This window comes from Helianthus annuus, chromosome 11 (assembly GCF_002127325.2).
Source record: "Helianthus annuus cultivar XRQ/B chromosome 11, HanXRQr2.0-SUNRISE, whole genome shotgun sequence".
Lineage (NCBI taxonomy): Eukaryota > Viridiplantae > Streptophyta > Magnoliopsida > Asterales > Asteraceae > Helianthus > Helianthus annuus.
The window spans coordinates 69,803,024-69,820,589 of NC_035443.2; the positions used below are offsets into that span (position 1 = coordinate 69,803,024).

At 37.3% G+C, this 17,566-nt stretch overlaps 5 protein-coding genes across 5 annotated transcripts; all 5 read left to right on the plus strand.

The window, feature by feature from the left end:
- Nucleotides 1-461: 461 nt before the first annotated feature.
- On the plus strand, nt 462-1,466 carry LOC110890509 (root allergen protein-like). The gene is made up of 2 exons (XM_022138127.2): nt 462-701; nt 1,065-1,466. The coding sequence occupies exons 1-2, from the start codon at nt 521-523 to the stop codon at nt 1,349-1,351; spliced, it is 468 nt and encodes a 155-aa protein (XP_021993819.1). The 5' UTR covers nt 462-520; the 3' UTR covers nt 1,352-1,466.
- A 1,365-nt stretch (nt 1,467-2,831) lies between these two features.
- On the plus strand, nt 2,832-3,787 carry LOC110890510 (root allergen protein-like). The gene is made up of 2 exons (XM_022138128.2): nt 2,832-3,070; nt 3,464-3,787. The coding sequence occupies exons 1-2, from the start codon at nt 2,890-2,892 to the stop codon at nt 3,748-3,750; spliced, it is 468 nt and encodes a 155-aa protein (XP_021993820.1). The 5' UTR covers nt 2,832-2,889; the 3' UTR covers nt 3,751-3,787.
- A 3,946-nt stretch (nt 3,788-7,733) lies between these two features.
- LOC110890511 (root allergen protein-like) lies at nt 7,734-8,720 on the plus strand. The gene is made up of 2 exons (XM_022138129.2): nt 7,734-7,974; nt 8,338-8,720. The coding sequence occupies exons 1-2, from the start codon at nt 7,794-7,796 to the stop codon at nt 8,622-8,624; spliced, it is 468 nt and encodes a 155-aa protein (XP_021993821.1). The 5' UTR covers nt 7,734-7,793; the 3' UTR covers nt 8,625-8,720.
- A 1,410-nt stretch (nt 8,721-10,130) lies between these two features.
- Nucleotides 10,131-11,107, plus strand: LOC110890512 (root allergen protein-like). The gene is made up of 2 exons (XM_022138130.2): nt 10,131-10,342; nt 10,706-11,107. The coding sequence occupies exons 1-2, from the start codon at nt 10,162-10,164 to the stop codon at nt 10,990-10,992; spliced, it is 468 nt and encodes a 155-aa protein (XP_021993822.1). The 5' UTR covers nt 10,131-10,161; the 3' UTR covers nt 10,993-11,107.
- Nucleotides 11,108-12,471: 1,364 nt separating this feature from the next.
- Nucleotides 12,472-13,154, plus strand: LOC110888412 (root allergen protein-like). Its single transcript, XM_022135938.2, has 2 exons — nt 12,472-12,711; nt 13,075-13,154. Exons 1-2 carry the CDS (start codon nt 12,531-12,533, stop codon nt 13,152-13,154), a joined length of 261 nt encoding a protein of 86 aa, XP_021991630.1. The 5' UTR covers nt 12,472-12,530.
- Nucleotides 13,155-17,566: the final 4,412 nt, after the last annotated feature.

A 17,566-nucleotide genomic window follows, 5' to 3' on the forward strand; every position in this document is an offset into this window, starting at 1 on the left:
AGAAGTTGATCTTATGGGTTGTTTTGGGAAAATCATCAGAATGATAGTTGATTCTATGTTTCAAACAATGACATTCCACGAGTAGATCCTTATTTAATTTTACGGTTGCCACCAATTTTCAATCTTTATATGTCTGTCAACTAGACTTGCAGGTTTCTTGAGGGCCAAGTTGGATTACGTTAACTAACTAATTAAGTTAACTAAAAAACAATGTTAATAGATTAAGAAAATTTACATTCTTAAATTATTTTGTACAAATTTTCATCATAGCTCGAAACATTATTTGTGTTATGTTTAATGTGCGTGTTGGGAAAAGGGGAATAGAACTAACACTTAGGTGTAATGGGTCAACAATGCAATGCCAAAATATAAATGTGTGTATTCTTGACTTTGTGTTATATATTAGCATCTAAATGCCCTTAAAATTCCTACCCTTCTACCCTATAAATACCATTGTGTTGGCACATATTTCATCATCATTCATCTAACAAATCTTCATTCCTAAAATAACTCATACATAATGGATGTTGCTTCCATGGAGGTTGAGATCACTTCTTCCCTTTCAGCTTCTAAACTTTTCAAGATGCTTTCTGACTTTGACACCATTGCACCTAAAGTAATTCCTCAAACATACAAATCCATCGCCCTTATGCAAGGTGATGGTGGCGTTGGAAGCATCAAGAGCGTTACTTTCGGTAATGGTAAGCGATCGCACAATTAAGTACATGTATAGTCTTTGAATCAAATACAAATAAGTTTTAGCATGCAAACTTTATGAAATAAATGAAAAGCCCACATTTTCGTAATTACTCTAAAACAAGATAGTAGAAGAGTAACGTAATTTAATTAGTCTATTTAAATTTTGTTGTAAAGTAATTATTTGTTGAATATTATATTTATCATATTTACCATAATGCCACTTCATCCTTTTTTCTTCTCTTTGTACACTTTGCACACTAAATATTATTTGTATTGGAACCCACCATAAATAGTTGTTTTATTATTGAATTCAACTGATCCACTTTCATGTTTTTTGTAAATGGTTTTTCGAAATACTATCATAGGTACAACATGGAAACAGAAGATAGATGCTATTGACACAAGCAACCTTTCAGTTAGCTACACCTTGTTTGATGGTGATGCATCGAGTGATATAATGGACACAGCAACCCATCATATTAAGTGTATATCTTCAGCTAATGGAGGATCTGTATATAAACATACATGCTTCATTAAGTGTAAAGGTGATGCTAAGATAACTGACGATTTTATTAATCTTAGCAAAGAATCCATGACGGACACTTTCAAGGCGCTGGAGTCATATGTTATTGATCATCCTGAAATTTACTAGATTTTCTATCTAAATAATGGGAATGTGTTTGACTATATCATCATTCTACTATGTTATCGTTTGATGTAATAATAAACAATGATATATTATATGTTTGATCCATGTTCGCATCTTAGACTACTTTGTATCGTTCTATGATTCGAGTGGTTACATACAAGGATTATAATTCTTGAAAGTTATAATGAGACCCTCTCTCTTGACCGGTATTGCACTACTAACAGAGAAACAAATGTAAGGTTAGGAATGAGTTTCTAGATTAAAGTAAGTAGAAGATTCTTGCTAGCTATTGGTTTTTGAAAGTTGTTAACAAATAAATAAATACGGGCGCTCAAGTTTGCTTCAAATATTTTGTTTATTTATGAGTTTTTAATCTAGAATAACGTAACAAGATTAAAAATGAAATAAATGTGACCCACGATTTTTTGTCTCCTTTGATAAATAATTTGGTTGTTCGAAATTTATGTAAATATACAAATGTATTCCTAACAATTCTCACTCTATTTTACTTGAAGCCATATTTAAAAAAGTAGTTTTAGAAAATTATTTTATCAATCTTAATCAATTAAGTTCAGCCAGTATTTCTTTTTCATCTTTTGTTCTGTTTGGAAAACGGAAGAAATCACATATACAATGGAATTATATGTAACAATACTAGAAAAATAAGTATTTGCGAACAAATAAAATTATCGCAAAATTACTGACCGACGGAGATCCAATTGCAAAAGGGTCGCAATTCAATGCCCACCAGGTCTGGTAGCAAATTGGGAACCGTCTAAGGGTTGTCGCAAAGCTGTCACAAAATTAATTTTAAACTAAAAGTTAAACTAGGTCGTAAAGGTTGCAAAAACGTCATAAAAATGAAAGGAAAAATTGAAAATTAAAATCTCGGTCACATTGGTCACAAAAATGAATACTCTTTGGCAAGGTTATTTTGATGACTATAATATACAATAAACATTTCTCGAATATTGACAGTCTAGACGTATTGGATTGAATCGGCTTGATGTAGATTGGAGTCAAGAAGTTGATCTTATGGGTTGTTATGGGAAAATCATCAGAATGATAGTTGATTCTATGTTTCAAACAATGTCATTCCACGAGTAGATCCTTATTTAATTTTACGGTTGCCACCAATTTTCAATCTTTATATGTCTGTCAACTAGACTTGCAGGGTTCTTGAAGGCCTAGTTGGATTACGTTAACTAACTAATTAAGTTAACTAAAAAACAATGTTAATAGATAAGAAAATTTACATTCTTAAATTATTTTGTACAAATTTTCATCATAGCTCGAAACATTATTTGTGTTATGTTTAATGTGCGTGTTGGGAAAAGGGGAATAGAACTAACACTTAGGTGTAATGGGTCAACAATGGAATGCCAAAATATAAATGTGTGTATTCTTGACTTTGTGTTATATATTAGCATCTAAATGCCCTTAAAATTCCTACCCTTCTACCCTATAAATACCATTGTGTTGGCACATATTTCATCATCATTCATCTAACAAATCTTCATTCCTAAAATAACTCATACATAATGGATGTTGCTTCCATGGAGGTTGAGATCACTTCTTCCCTTTCAGCTTCTAAACTTTTCAAGATGCTTTCTGACTTTGACACCATTGCACCTAAAGTAATTCCTCAAACATACAAATCCATCGCCCTTATGCAAGGTGATGGTGGCGTTGGAAGCATCAAGAGCGTTACTTTCGGTAATGGTAAGCGATCGCACAATTAAGTACATGTATAGTCTTTGAATCAAATACAAATAAGTTTTAGCATGCAAACTTTATGAAATAAATGAAAAGCCCACATTTTCGTAATTACTCTAAAACAAGATAGTAGAAGAGCAATAACAATTATGCTATAGTTTACAAGTAACGTAATTTAATTACTCTATTTAAATTTTGTTGTAAAGTAATTATTTGTTGAATATTGTATTTATCATATTTACCATAATGCCACTTCATCCTTTTTTTCTTCTCTTTGTACACTTTGCACACTAAATATTATTTGTATTGGAACCCACCATAAATAGTTGTTTTATTATTGAATTCAACTGATCCACTTTCATGTCTTTTCGTAAATGGTTTTTCGAAATACTATCATAGGTACAACATGGAAACAGAAGATAGATGCTATTGACACAAGCAACCTTTCAGTTAGCTACACCTTGTTTGATGGTGATGCATCGAGTGATATAATGGACACAGCAACCCATCATATTAAGTGTATATCTTCAGCTAATGGAGGATCTGTATATAAACATACGTGCTTGATTAAGTGTAAAGGTGATGCTAAGATAACTGACGATTTTATTAATCTTAGCAAAGAATCCATGACGGACACTTTCAAGGCGCTGGAGTCATATGCTATTGATCATCCTGAAATTTACTAGATTTTCTATCTAAATAATGGGAATGTGTTTGACTATATCATCATTCTACTATGTTATCATTTGATGTAATAATAAACAATGATATATTATAGGTTTGATCCATGTTCGCATCTTAGACTACTTTGTATCGTTCTATGATTCGAGTGGTTACATACAAGGATTATAATTCTTGAAAGTTATAATGAGACCCTCTCTCTTGACCGGTATTGCACTACTAACAGAGAAACAAATGTAAGGTTAGGGATGAGTTTTCTAGATTAAAGTTAGTAGAAGATTCTTGCTAGCTATTGGTTTTTGAAAGTTGTTAACAATTGTTAACAAATAAATAAATACGGGCGCTCAAGTTTTGTCACACCCCCAAATTCCACCTGCGGATAACACCCGCTTCGAGGGCGTGACTGACCAGGATCCAGCCACCAATTATACTGAATAATTAAATTGATAATCAAAGTAATACTCGCTAACCATGAGACTAGCAAATATCAAGTTCAGAGTTTAAAACTTAAATAGAGGAAGCAGAAGTATAAAGGCTTAACAAAGTTCATAGTTCATGATAAATAAACCCAACACACGGGTTTTGACAAACACTACACATTCCCAAGCAGCCGCTCCTCAGTCACTGGTTACCTGCAAAGCATGCAGTAAGGGGGTCAACAATAATGCTGAGTGAGTTCACTAGTTGTCCAGTTTTAATTACCAAAAACTTGTTTCACCAGTTAATTTATCCGTTTATACATGCCATGGGGAGCTACCCCAAAAGTTAGCGACTAAACTGTTTTTCCAATACCGAACACTAGGTAACCGTTTGCGTTTCCGCAGGATGCCCCGATGTCAATGTTCTATCATCATTGACGGATGCCTGAGTACATTAGTTCACGACCGATCCCATACCATGGCACGGTGTGAGGTTGGTAAAACCTAAATAGCGCTATCAACTAATAACCCGTTCGTCTGGCCCCGGCGACTAATCGGTATTATGTAGTAGGGACTTGAGTGATAGAGTTGCGTTTAGTGCCGTTTGGTTGCATTTCGTATAAACAGTAATTAACTAAAAGGTTTCCCAATGACAAGGGAAGGAAAAGTAAGTTTGTTCCCAGTAACTAGGGAAGGAATGTAAATGGTATCCCCTTTACAAGGGGATAGGGTTGTTTTAGTCTCGTGTCCCAAACCACCGGGACGCATGCTTTTAAGTTGTGAACTCACCTTGGGTTGCTCGGTAGATTATTTTACCCGGTCAAGTATGTTGGTCACCACGTCCTAGCATGGTTACCAAGTATGGGTCAAGTTGGGTACAAATAAACACATAGCGAACACGTACGGCAAACACATATAGCAAACACGTATAACATGCGTAACAACAAACAGTTGGGTTATTGGGCCAGCCCTAAACATACAATCAGCAGCAACAACACGTAGCCCAGTCAACAGAAAGCCCAACAGTCAAAGCCCAATAACACCAAAATAGCCCAGTCGAGACAAGGGTGGTTGCGACTCGCAACCGAGGTTACGACTCGCAACCGAGGTCACGGTTCATCACGTTTTGGTTACGACTTAGCAGCAATGGTTACGACTCGCAGCCGGATTCGACACGCGTTGATTGCGACTCGCAACTGGGAGGTCTCGACAAAGCTTGATGTGGTCTCGAGTCGCAACCAAAGGTTGCGACTCGCAACCGTGATTACGTGCACAGCAATCATCTAGAACCTGCAATATGTACTGACCAATAGGATTGTATTTTCATGAAACATAGTACTATCCACACTAAACATGTCTGTTTGTCTATTTTGTGTCTAAATTGGATCAAACAAGGCATATTCAAAATATTTAAGTGACATTCATGCTGTTCATCATCATATTCATATAACATTCAAGCAATTATTTATGAACATTCAAACCCCATTTATCAATAATCCAACCTAAAATCCTGTTTAAACCTTCTATATACTTCTCGGACAATATCAAGGCACACAAACAAGATTCATCATATAAACCCAAACATTTATGCCTAAAACCTCCTAACCAACCCTTACTACAACCGAATAGCAAACCTTTAAACACAAAACCGGATCATTTTCATTAAGACACAAAAATCATTTCAAGCAACCACTTTTATCATCAAACAAGCATTTTATAGCAACAACATCAACAATCAAGCACTATCAAGCATTTTAGTAACAAGACAAACAAGCAAAACAACTATGAAGATATTCATGCTAACCGGTTGGAAGTAGGGGTACAAGGAATCAATGAACCAAGCTCCAAATAATGATCTCGAGCTAGAATCCGAGAGTGATCTTGTTACCGGTTGATCCGAGGAAGAAGGAAAGGAGAGGAAATGAGGGTGTTGTGCTAGGGTTTTAGTGAAGGAGAAATGAGAGGAGAGTAGGAGGGTGAGTGTGAGAGGTGTGTTGTAAAAATGATTAAGGGAGGGGAGGGTTGGTTTATATAATGTCACGAGTGGGTTAGGGTGTGGTTGCGGTTAAGGTGTGGTTGCGTCTTGGGCCTCCATATGGCCCAAACCGAACCGGCCCTAAATAAGTTGCGAGTTGGGTCATGGTTTTCTGCTCGCCTCTCTCTTACACATACTCACTCACGCACACACACACACATATATATATATATAATACGTACATGTTATCATCATTAGTACGCCACAATGATCACAACCTTTCATTTAATATAAATCATATATATACAAGTAGGTTGAATACAGGAATGGTTGTCCGGGAAAACCCGAAGTATCACATTATCCCCAAGTTTTAGGAACTTTCATCCCGAAAGTTATGGCAGCCACTGTCGAGCTAGTATAAGTGAAAGCTAGTATACGGGCGCTCAAGTTTGCTTCAAATATTATGTTTATTTATGAGTTTTTAATCTAGAATAACGTAACAAGATTAAAAATGAAATAAATGTGACCCACGATTTTTTGTCTCCTTTGATAAATAATTTGGTTGTTCAAAATTTATGTAAATATACAAATGTATTCCTAACAATTCTCACTCTATTTTACTTGAAGCCATATTTAAAAACGTAGTTTTAGAAAATTATTTTATCAATCTTAATCAATTAAGTTCAGCCAGTATTTCTTTTTCATCTTTTGTTCCGTTTAGAAAGCGGAAGAAATCACATATACAATGGAATTATATGTAACAACACTAGAAAAATAAGTATTTGCGAACAAATAAAATTATCGCAAAATTACTGACCGACGGAGATCCAATTGCAAAAGGTTCGCAATTCAATGCCCACCAGGTCTGGTAGCAAATTGGTAACCGTCTAAGGGTTGTCGCAACGCTGTCCCAAAATTAATTTAAAATATAAGTTAAACTAAGTTGTAAAGGTTGCAAAAACGTCGTAAAAAATGAAAGGAAAAATTGAAAATTAAAATCTCGGTCACATTGGTCACAAAAATGAATACTCTTTGGCAAGGTTATTTTGATGACTATAATATACAATAAACATTTCTCGAATATTGACAGTCTAGACGTATTGGGTTGAATCGGCTTGATGTAGATTGGAGTCAAGAAGTTGATCTTATGGGTTGTTTTGGGAAAATCATCAGAATGATAGTTGATTCTATGTTTCAAACAATGTCATTCCACGAGTAGATCCTTATTTAATTTTACGGTTGCCACCAATTTTCAATCTTTATATGTCTGTCAACTAGACTTGCAGGTTTCTTGAGGGCCAAGTTGGATTACGTTAACTAACTAATTAAGTTAACTAAAAAACAATGTTAATAGATTAAGAAAATTTACATTCTTAAATTATTTTGTACAAATTTTCATCATAGCTCGAAACATTATTTGTGTTATGTTTAATGTGCGTGTTGGGAAAAGGGGAATAGAACTAACACTTAGGTGTAATGGGTCAACAATGCAATGCCAAAATATAAATGTGTGTATTCTTGACTTTGTGTTATATATTAGCATCTAAATGCCCTTAAAATTCCTACCCTTCTACCCTATAAATACCATTGTGTTGGCACATATTTCATCATCATTCATCTAACAAATCTTCATTCCTAAAATAACTCATACATAATGGATGTTGCTTCCATGGAGGTTGAGATCACTTCTTCCCTTTCAGCTTCTAAACTTTTCAAGATGCTTTCTGACTTTGACACCATTGCACCTAAAGTAATTCCTCAAACATACAAATCCATCGCCCTTATGCAAGGTGATGGTGGCGTTGGAAGCATCAAGAGCGTTACTTTCGGTAATGGTAAGCGATCGCACAATTAAGTACATGTATAGTCTTTGAATCAAATACAAATAAGTTTTAGCATGCAAACTTTATGAAATAAATGAAAAGCCCACATTTTCGTAATTACTCTAAAACAAGATAGTAGAAGAGTAACATAATTTAATTAGTCTATTTAAATTTTGTTGTAAAGTAATTATTTGTTGAATATTGTATTTATCATATTTACCATAATGCCACTTCATCCTTTTTTCTTCTCTTTGTACACTTTGCACACTAAATATTATTTGTATTGGAACCCACCATAAATAGTTGTTTTATTATTGAATTCAACTGATCCACTTTCATGTTTTTTGTAAATGGTTTTTCGAAATACTATCATAGGTACAACATGGAAACAGAAGATAGATGCTATTGACACAAGCAACCTTTCAGTTAGCTACACCTTGTTTGATGGTGATGCATCGAGTGATATAATGGACACAGCAACCCATCATATTAAGTGTATATCTTCAGCTAATGGAGGATCTGTATATAAACATACATGCTTCATTAAGTGTAAAGGTGATGCTAAGATAACTGACGATTTTATTAATCTTAGCAAAGAATCCATGACGGACACTTTCAAGGCGCTGGAGTCATATGTTATTGATCATCCTGAAATTTACTAGATTTTCTATCTAAATAATGGGAATGTGTTTGACTATATCATCATTCTACTATGTCATCGTTTGATGTAATAATAAACAATGATATATTATATGTTTGATCCATGTTCGCATCTTAGACTACTTTGTATCGTTCTATGATTCGAGTGGTTACATACAAGGATTATAATTCTTGAAAGTTATAATGAGACCCTCTCTCTTGACCGGTATTGCACTACTAACAGAGAAACAAATGTAAGGTTAGGAATGAGTTTCTAGATTAAAGTAAGTAGAAGATTCTTGCTAGCTATTGGTTTTTGAAAGTTGTTAACAAATAAATAAATACGGGCGCTCAAGTTTGCTTCAAATATTTTGTTTATTTATGAGTTTTTAATCTAGAATAACGTAACAAGATTAAAAATGAAATAAATGTGACCCACGATTTTTTGTCTCCTTTGATAAATAATTTGGTTGTTCGAAATTTATGTAAATATACAAATGTATTCCTAACAATTCTCACTCTATTTTACTTGAAGCCATATTTAAAAAAGTAGTTTTAGAAAATTATTTTATCAATCTTAATCAATTAAGTTCAGCCAGTATTTCTTTTTCATCTTTTGTTCTGTTTGGAAAACGGAAGAAATCACATATACAATGGAATTATATGTAACAATACTAGAAAAATAAGTATTTGCGAACAAATAAAATTATCGCAAAATTACTGACCGACGGAGATCCAATTGCAAAAGGGTCGCAATTCAATGCCCACCAGGTCTGGTAGCAAATTGGGAACCGTCTAAGGGTTGTCGCAAAGCTGTCACAAAATTAATTTTAAAATAAAAGTTAAACTAGGTCGTAAAGGTTGCAAAAACGTCATAAAAATGAAAGGAAAAATTGAAAATTAAAATCTCGGTCACATTGGTCACAAAAATGAATACTCTTTGGCAAGGTTATTTTGATGACTATAATATACAATAAACATTTCTCGAATATTGACAGTCTAGACGTATTGGATTGAATCGGCTTGATGTAGATTGGAGTCAAGAAGTTGATCTTATGGGTTGTTATGGGAAAATCATCAGAATGATAGTTGATTCTATGTTTCAAACAATGTCATTCCACGAGTAGATCCTTATTTAATTTTACGGTTGCCACCAATTTTCAATCTTTATATGTCTGTCAACTAGACTTGCAGGTTTCTTGAAGGCCTAGTTGGATTACGTTAACTAACTAATTAAGTTAACTAAAAAACAATGTTAATAGATAAGAAAATTTACATTCTTAAATTATTTTGTACAAATTTTCATCATAGCTCGAAACATTATTTGTGTTATGTTTAATGTGCGTGTTGGGAAAAGGGGAATAGAACTAACACTTAGGTGTAATGGGTCAACAATGGAATGCCAAAATATAAATGTGTGTATTCTTGACTTTGTGTTATATATTAGCATCTAAATGCCCTTAAAATTCCTACCCTTCTACCCTATAAATACCATTGTGTTGGCACATATTTCATCATCATTCATCTAACAAATCTTCATTCCAAAATAACGTGCGCATAATGGATGTTGCTTCCATGGAGGTTGAGATCACTTCTTCCCTTTCAGCTTCTAAACTTTTCAAGATGCTTTCTGACTTTGACACCATTGCACCTAAAGTAATTCCTCAAACATACAAATCCATCGCCCTTATGCAAGGTGATGGTGGCGTTGGAAGCATCAAGAGCGTTACTTTCGGTAATGGTAAGCGATCGCACAATTAAGTACATGTATAGTCTTTGAATCAAATACAAATAAGTTTTAGCATGCAAACTTTATGAAATAAATGAAAAGCCCACATTTTCGTAATTACTCTAAAACAAGATAGTAGAAGAGTAACGTAATTTAATTAGTCTATTTAAATTTTGTTGTAAAGTAATTATTTGTTGAATATTGTATTTATCATATTTACCATAATGCCACTTCATCCTTTTTTCTTCTCTTTGTACACTTTGCACACTAAATATTATTTGTATTGGAACCCACCATAAATAGTTGTTTTATTATTGAATTCAACTGATCCACTTTCATGTTTTTTGTAAATGGTTTTTCGAAATACTATCATAGGTACAACATGGAAACAGAAGATAGATGCTATTGACACAAGCAACCTTTCAGTTAGCTACACCTTGTTTGATGGTGATGCATCGAGTGATATAATGGACACAGCAACCCATCATATTAAGTGTATATCTTCAGCTAATGGAGGATCTGTATATAAACATACATGCTTCATTAAGTGTAAAGGTGATGCTAAGATAACTGACGATTTTATTAATCTTAGCAAAGAATCCATGACGGACACTTTCAAGGCGCTGGAGTCATATGTTATTGATCATCCTGAAATTTACTAGATTTTCTATCTAAATAATGGGAATGTGTTTGACTATATCATCATTCTACTATGTTATCGTTTGATGTAATAATAAACAATGATATATTATATGTTTGATCCATGTTCGCATCTTAGACTACTTTGTATCGTTCTATGATTCGAGTGGTTACATACAAGGATTATAATTCTTGAAAGTTATAATGAGACCCTCTCTCTTGACCGGTATTGCACTACTAACAGAGAAACAAATGTAAGGTTAGGAATGAGTTTCTAGATTAAAGTAAGTAGAAGATTCTTGCTAGCTATTGGTTTTTGAAAGTTGTTAACAAATAAATAAATACGGGCGCTCAAGTTTGCTTCAAATATTTTGTTTATTTATGAGTTTTTAATCTAGAATAACGTAACAAGATTAAAAATGAAATAAATGTGACCCACGATTTTTTGTCTCCTTTGATAAATAATTTGGTTGTTCGAAATTTATGTAAATATACAAATGTATTCCTAACAATTCTCACTCTATTTTACTTGAAGCCATATTTAAAAAAGTAGTTTTAGAAAATTATTTTATCAATCTTAATCAATTAAGTTCAGCCAGTATTTCTTTTTCATCTTTTGTTCCGTTTAGAAAGCGGAAGAAATCACATATACAATGGAATTATATGTAACAACACTAGAAAAATAAGTATTTGCGAACAAATAAAATTATCGCAAAATTACTGACCGACGGAGATCCAATTGCAAAAGGTTCGCAATTCAATGCCCACCAGGTCTGGTAGCAAATTGGTAACCGTCTAAGGGTTGTCGCAACGCTGTCACAAAATTAATTTAAAATATAAGTTAAACTAAGTTGTAAAGGTTGCAAAAACGTCGTAAAAAATGAAAGGAAAAATTGAAAATTAAAATCTCGGTCACATTGGTCACAAAAATGAATACTCTTTGGCAAGGTTATTTTGATGACTATAATATACAATAAACATTTCTCGAATATTGACAGTCTAGACGTATTGGGTTGAATCGGCTTGATGTAGATTGGAGTCAAGAAGTTGATCTTATGGGTTGTTTTGGGAAAATCATCAGAATGATAGTTGATTCTATGTTTCAAACAATGTCATTCCACGAGTAGATCCTTATTTAATTTTACGGTTGCCACCAATTTTCAATCTTTATATGTCTGTCAACTAGACTTGCAGGTTTCTTGAGGGCCAAGTTGGATTACGTTAACTAACTAATTAAGTTAACTAAAAAACAATGTTAATAGATAAGAAAATTTACATTCTTAAATTATTTTGTACAAATTTTCATCATAGCTCGAAACATTATTTGTGTTATGTTTAATGTGCGTGTTGGGAAAAGGGGAATAGAACTAACACTTAGGTGTAATGGGTCAACAATGCAATGCCAAAATATAAATGTGTGTATTCTTGACTTTGTGTTATATATTAGCATCTAAATGCCCTTAAAATTCCTACCCTTCTACCCTATAAATACCATTGTGTTGGCACATATTTCATCATCATTCATCTAACAAATCTTCATTCCTAAAATAACTCATACATAATGGATGTTGCTTCCATGGAGGTTGAGATCACTTCTTCCCTTTCAGCTTCTAAACTTTTCAAGATGCTTTCTGACTTTGACACCATTGCACCTAAAGTAATTCCTCAAACATACAAATCCATCGCCCTTATGCAAGGTGATGGTGGCGTTGGAAGCATCAAGAGCGTTACTTTCGGTAATGGTAAGCGATCGCACAATTAAGTACATGTATAGTCTTTGAATCAAATACAAATAAGTTTTAGCATGCAAACTTTATGAAATAAATGAAATGCCCACATTTTCGTAATTACTCTAAAACAAGATAGTAGAAGAGTAACGTAATTTAATTAGTGTATTTAAATTTTGTTGTAAAGTAATTATTTGTTGAATATTGTATTTATCATATTTACCATAATGCCACTTCATCCTTTTTTCTTCTCTTTGTACACTTTGCACACTAAATATTATTTGTATTGGAACCCACCATAAATAGTTGTTTTATTATTGAATTCAACTGATCCACTTTCATGTTTTTTGTAAATGGTTTTTCGAAATACTATCATAGGTACAACATGGAAACAGAAGATAGATGCTATTGACACAAGCAACCTTTCAGTTAGCTACACCTTGTTTCACTTATACTAGCTTTCACTTATACTAGCTTCAACGGGGTGTCACATCATCCCCCTGTTAGTTTGGAATTTCGTCCCGAAATTCGGTTGTAGCTTCAGTGCTGGGGTTTTCGTTTGGGAACAGCTAGGGATACTTGTGTTTCATCTGGTCTTCCCGCTCCCAGGTATACTCTGGGCCACGTCGCGAGTTCCAACGGACTCGTACAAGAGGTATTTGGCTACGTTTGAGGATTTTGATCTCTCGATCCGTGATTTCAATCGGTTCCTCAGTAAAGTGTAGCTGTTCATCAATAGTCAGTTCCTTGAAAGGAATTACGAGCGTTTCATCTGATAGACACTTCTTCAGATTAGATACGTGGAATACGTTGTGTACCGCACTCAGTTCTTCAGGCAGGTTCAATCTATAAGCAACCTTACCGATTTTCTCGGTAATTTCGAATGGTCCGATATATCGGATTAAGCTTGCCCCGTTTACCAAAGCGAACCACACCCTTCCAGGGTGAGACTTTAAGTAGAACCCGGTCACCGACCTGGAATTCCAATGGTTTCCTACGCTTATCAGCGTAACTCTTCTGACGGTCACGAGCTGCCGCCATGCGTTGTCCGATCTGGGCAATCTTTTCCGTTGTATCTACCACCATCTCTGGGCCCGTGATTTGACTATCACCGACTTCCGCCCAGCAGAGAGGTGATCGGCATTTACGACCGTACAATGCCTCGAAAGGTGCTGCCTGAATACTGGTGTGGTAGCTGTTGTTATAAGAGAACTCTACTAGCGGTAGGTGCTTCTCCCAATTCTTGCCAAAATCGATCACACACGCTCTAAGCATGTCTTCTAGAGTCTGGATGGTGCGTTCGGACTGTCCATCCGTTTGCGGGTGATAAGCGGTGCTCATGTCCAAACGTGAGCCAAAGGATTTGTGCATAGCTTGCCACAATTCCGAAGTAAAACGAGCGTCTCGGTCGGAAATAATTGAGGTTGGCACCCCGTGCCTTGAAACTACTTCCTTTAAGTAAACCTCTGCCAAGGTAGAAAACTTGTCTGTTTCCTTAATAGCCAGAAAGTGCGCGGACTTGGTCAATCGATCTACTATTACCCAAATAGTATCATTTCCGCGTTGAGACCTAGGTAGTCCTGTAACAAAATCCATGGAAATTTGCTCCCATTTCCATTTCGGGATTTCTGGTTGTTGGAGTAGGCCTGCTGGCTTCTGGTATTCTGTCTTGACTCTTGCGCAAGTCAGACATTTGCTGACGTATGTTGCTATGTGGGCCTTCATACCAGGCCACCAATATGTAGTCTTCAAGTCGTGGTACATCTTGTCCGAACCAGGATGTACGGAGTAGCGGGATTTGTGGGCTTCGTCCATCACGAGTTCACGTAAGTCTCCATAGAGAGGGACCCAAATGCGCCCTGTTACATAGTAAGCGCCATCCTCTTTCTGTTCTAGTCGTTGTCTCGATCCTCGCAGAGACTCAGCCCTGATGTTTTCCGGTTTCAATGCTTCAACTTGAGCATTTCGGATCTGGGTAGGGAGGTTAGACTGGATGGTAAGTTGCAATGCTCGCACGCGCTTTGGTATAGTGTCCTTTCGGCTGAGGGTGTCTGCCACGACATTGGCCTTGCCCGGATGGTATTTGATGGCGCATTCGTAGTCATTCAAGAGTTCGACCCATCGACGTTGTCGGATGTTTAATTCCTTTTGCCTAAAGATATGCTCGAGACTCCTGTGATCGGTGTAAATAGTGCACTTGGTACCGTACAGGTAATGTCTCCATATCTTAAGAGCAAAGATCACTGCTCCCAGTTCCAAATCATGCGTTGTGTAGTTCCTTTCGTGGGTCTTGAGTTGTCGTGAGGCGTAGGCAATAACTTTATCGCGTTGCATTAACACGCAACCGAGCCCATGAATGGACGCGTCGCAGTAAACCACAAAGTCGTCAGTGCCTTCAGGCAACGAGAGAATAGGAGCGCTACAGAGGTTATCTTTTAGCCTTTGAAAGGCCGACTCCTGAGCTTCATTCCACTTATAGGTAACGCCTTTCTGAGTAAGAGTTGTGAGGGGTTGTGCAATCTTTGAGAATCCCTTAATGAATCTGCGGTAGTAGCCTGCCAAACCCAAGAATTGGCGAACTTCAGTGGGAGTCTTAGGCGTAGGCCAGTTCTTTATTGATTCGATCTTAGCTGGGTCAACATGAATTCCGTTCTTATTAACTACATGGCCGAGGAAATGGACTTCTCGAAGCCAGAAGTCACATTTAGAGAATTTGGCGTACAGCTGCTCGTTGCGAAGGAGTTCCAGAATAAGGCGTAGGTGTTGTTCATGCTCCTCTTGACTTTTCGAATAAATCAGGATGTCGTCGATAAACACAATCACGAATTTGTCGAGGTAAGGCTTACATACGCGGTTCATAAGATCCATGAACACTGCCGGCGCGTTGGTCATTCCGAAAGGCATAACAAGAAATTCATAGTGACCATAACGGGTCCTGAACGCAGTCTTGGAGATATCTTCATTACGAACTCTCAGCTGATGGTAGCCTGATCGCAGGTCAATCTTGGAGTAGTAGCTCGATCCTTGCAACTGATCGAATAGGTCGTCGATGCGCGGGAGAGGGTAACGATTCTTGATGGTAACCTTGTTCAGCTCACGATAGTCGATGCACATTCGGAACGTGCCATCCTTCTTCTTGACAAAGAGTACTGGGGCTCCCCAGGGTGATGAACTAGGACGGACAAATCCTTTATCCAGTAGTTCTTGTAGTTGCGTAGAAAGTTCCTTCAGTTCTGCAGGGGGTAGACGGTAAGGTGCACGAGCTATGGGTGCGGCTCCGGGAGCTAGCTCGATTTGGAATTCGACCTGACGGTGGGGAGGGAGTCCGGGTAGTTCCTCAGGGAATACCTCGGGATAGTCACGTACTACAGGAAAATCTTCAATCCTCTTTTCCTTATCGTGAGTGTCGGTGACAAGTGCTAGGATAGCGGTGTGCCCTTTCTGTAAGCACTTCTGGGCTTTCAGGAGCGAGATAATGCATGTGACTTCTCTACCTTTGTTGCCTTGAACGATGAGGGGTTGGCCAGAACGACGGGGTATACGAACTGCTTTCTCTTGACAGAGGATCTCAGCGCGATGTTTGGATAACCAATCCATACCGATGACAACGTCGAAGCTTCCAAGTTTGACGGGGAAAAGATCGATACTAAACGTGTGGCCAGACAATTCTAGTGTGCAGTCGTAGATCACGTGCGTGGCCTCGATGTTCCTACCATTGGCTATCTCGACGACGTGCTTAGAACTTAATAATGCAGGCGGGTGCTTAAGTTTCTTACTAATGCGAAGGGATACATAACTGGCATCGGCACCGGAATCAAATAACACAGAAACATAACGATCATCAAGTAGGAACTTACCCGCCACGACGTTGGGATCGTTCCTTGCTTCTCCAGCTCCAATCACGAAAGCTCTTCCCCTTGCACCATTCCCAGCGTTGTTGTTTTGCTCATTGTTCCCAGCTCCCTGATTGTTGTTGCGATTCTGATTCAGTTCAGGGCAATCCTTTCGCATGTGCCCTGTTGCCCCACACTTAAAACATGCCCGGTTGTTTCCCTGCTGTTGTTGCTGTTGAGGTTGTTGCTGATTCTGCCTTGCTGGGAACTGACTTCTACAATCCTTGGCTTCGTGCCCCATCTTGTGGCATCGCTGACACTGACCCTTGTTACATGCCCCATTGTGGTGCCTGTTACACTTGTTGCACTTAGGGTAGTTTCCCCGGTTGCCACCCTGTTGCTGAGTGCCTTTGTTGTTGTTAGTTTTCCTTTGCTGGGCTGGGGCCTGAGTAGAGTTAGCATCCTTGCCCTGATTTCCATCCCACTTTCGTTTGCCATCACTGGAAGTTCCTTCCGCAGCACTGATCCTTTTGGGCAACCTGCCCTCCTCCACAGCCTGGTTGGTGAGTTTGTGGGCAAGACGAACCACAGGCTGTATGGCAGTGAGGTTGGCCGAGGTTACATGGCTCCTGATTTCCGGGACTAAACCCTTGATGTACAATTCGATCCTTCGGTACATAGGTCGGGACATGTTTGGGCAAAGAGCAGCATAGTCGTTGGACAGCTTGGTGTAGGTCTCAATCTCTGACCCAACCATCTTGAGTTCATAGTACTCGTCCTCGAGTTTGTGGATGTCATCCCGGTGACAGTACTCTTCCTTGATCATATTCTTGAAATCTTCCCATGCAGTAGCGTTTGCAGTCTCCAAACCAAGCATTTGAATTTGCGCCTTCCACCACGAAAGTGCGCTTCCCTCAAGAGTACCAGTAGCAAACTTCACCCAATTAGCAGGGGGACACTCGCAGACAGCGAAGACAGCTTCGACCTTCTCGATCCAGTGCAGGAGACCTATGGCACCCTCAGTGCCACTGAATGGA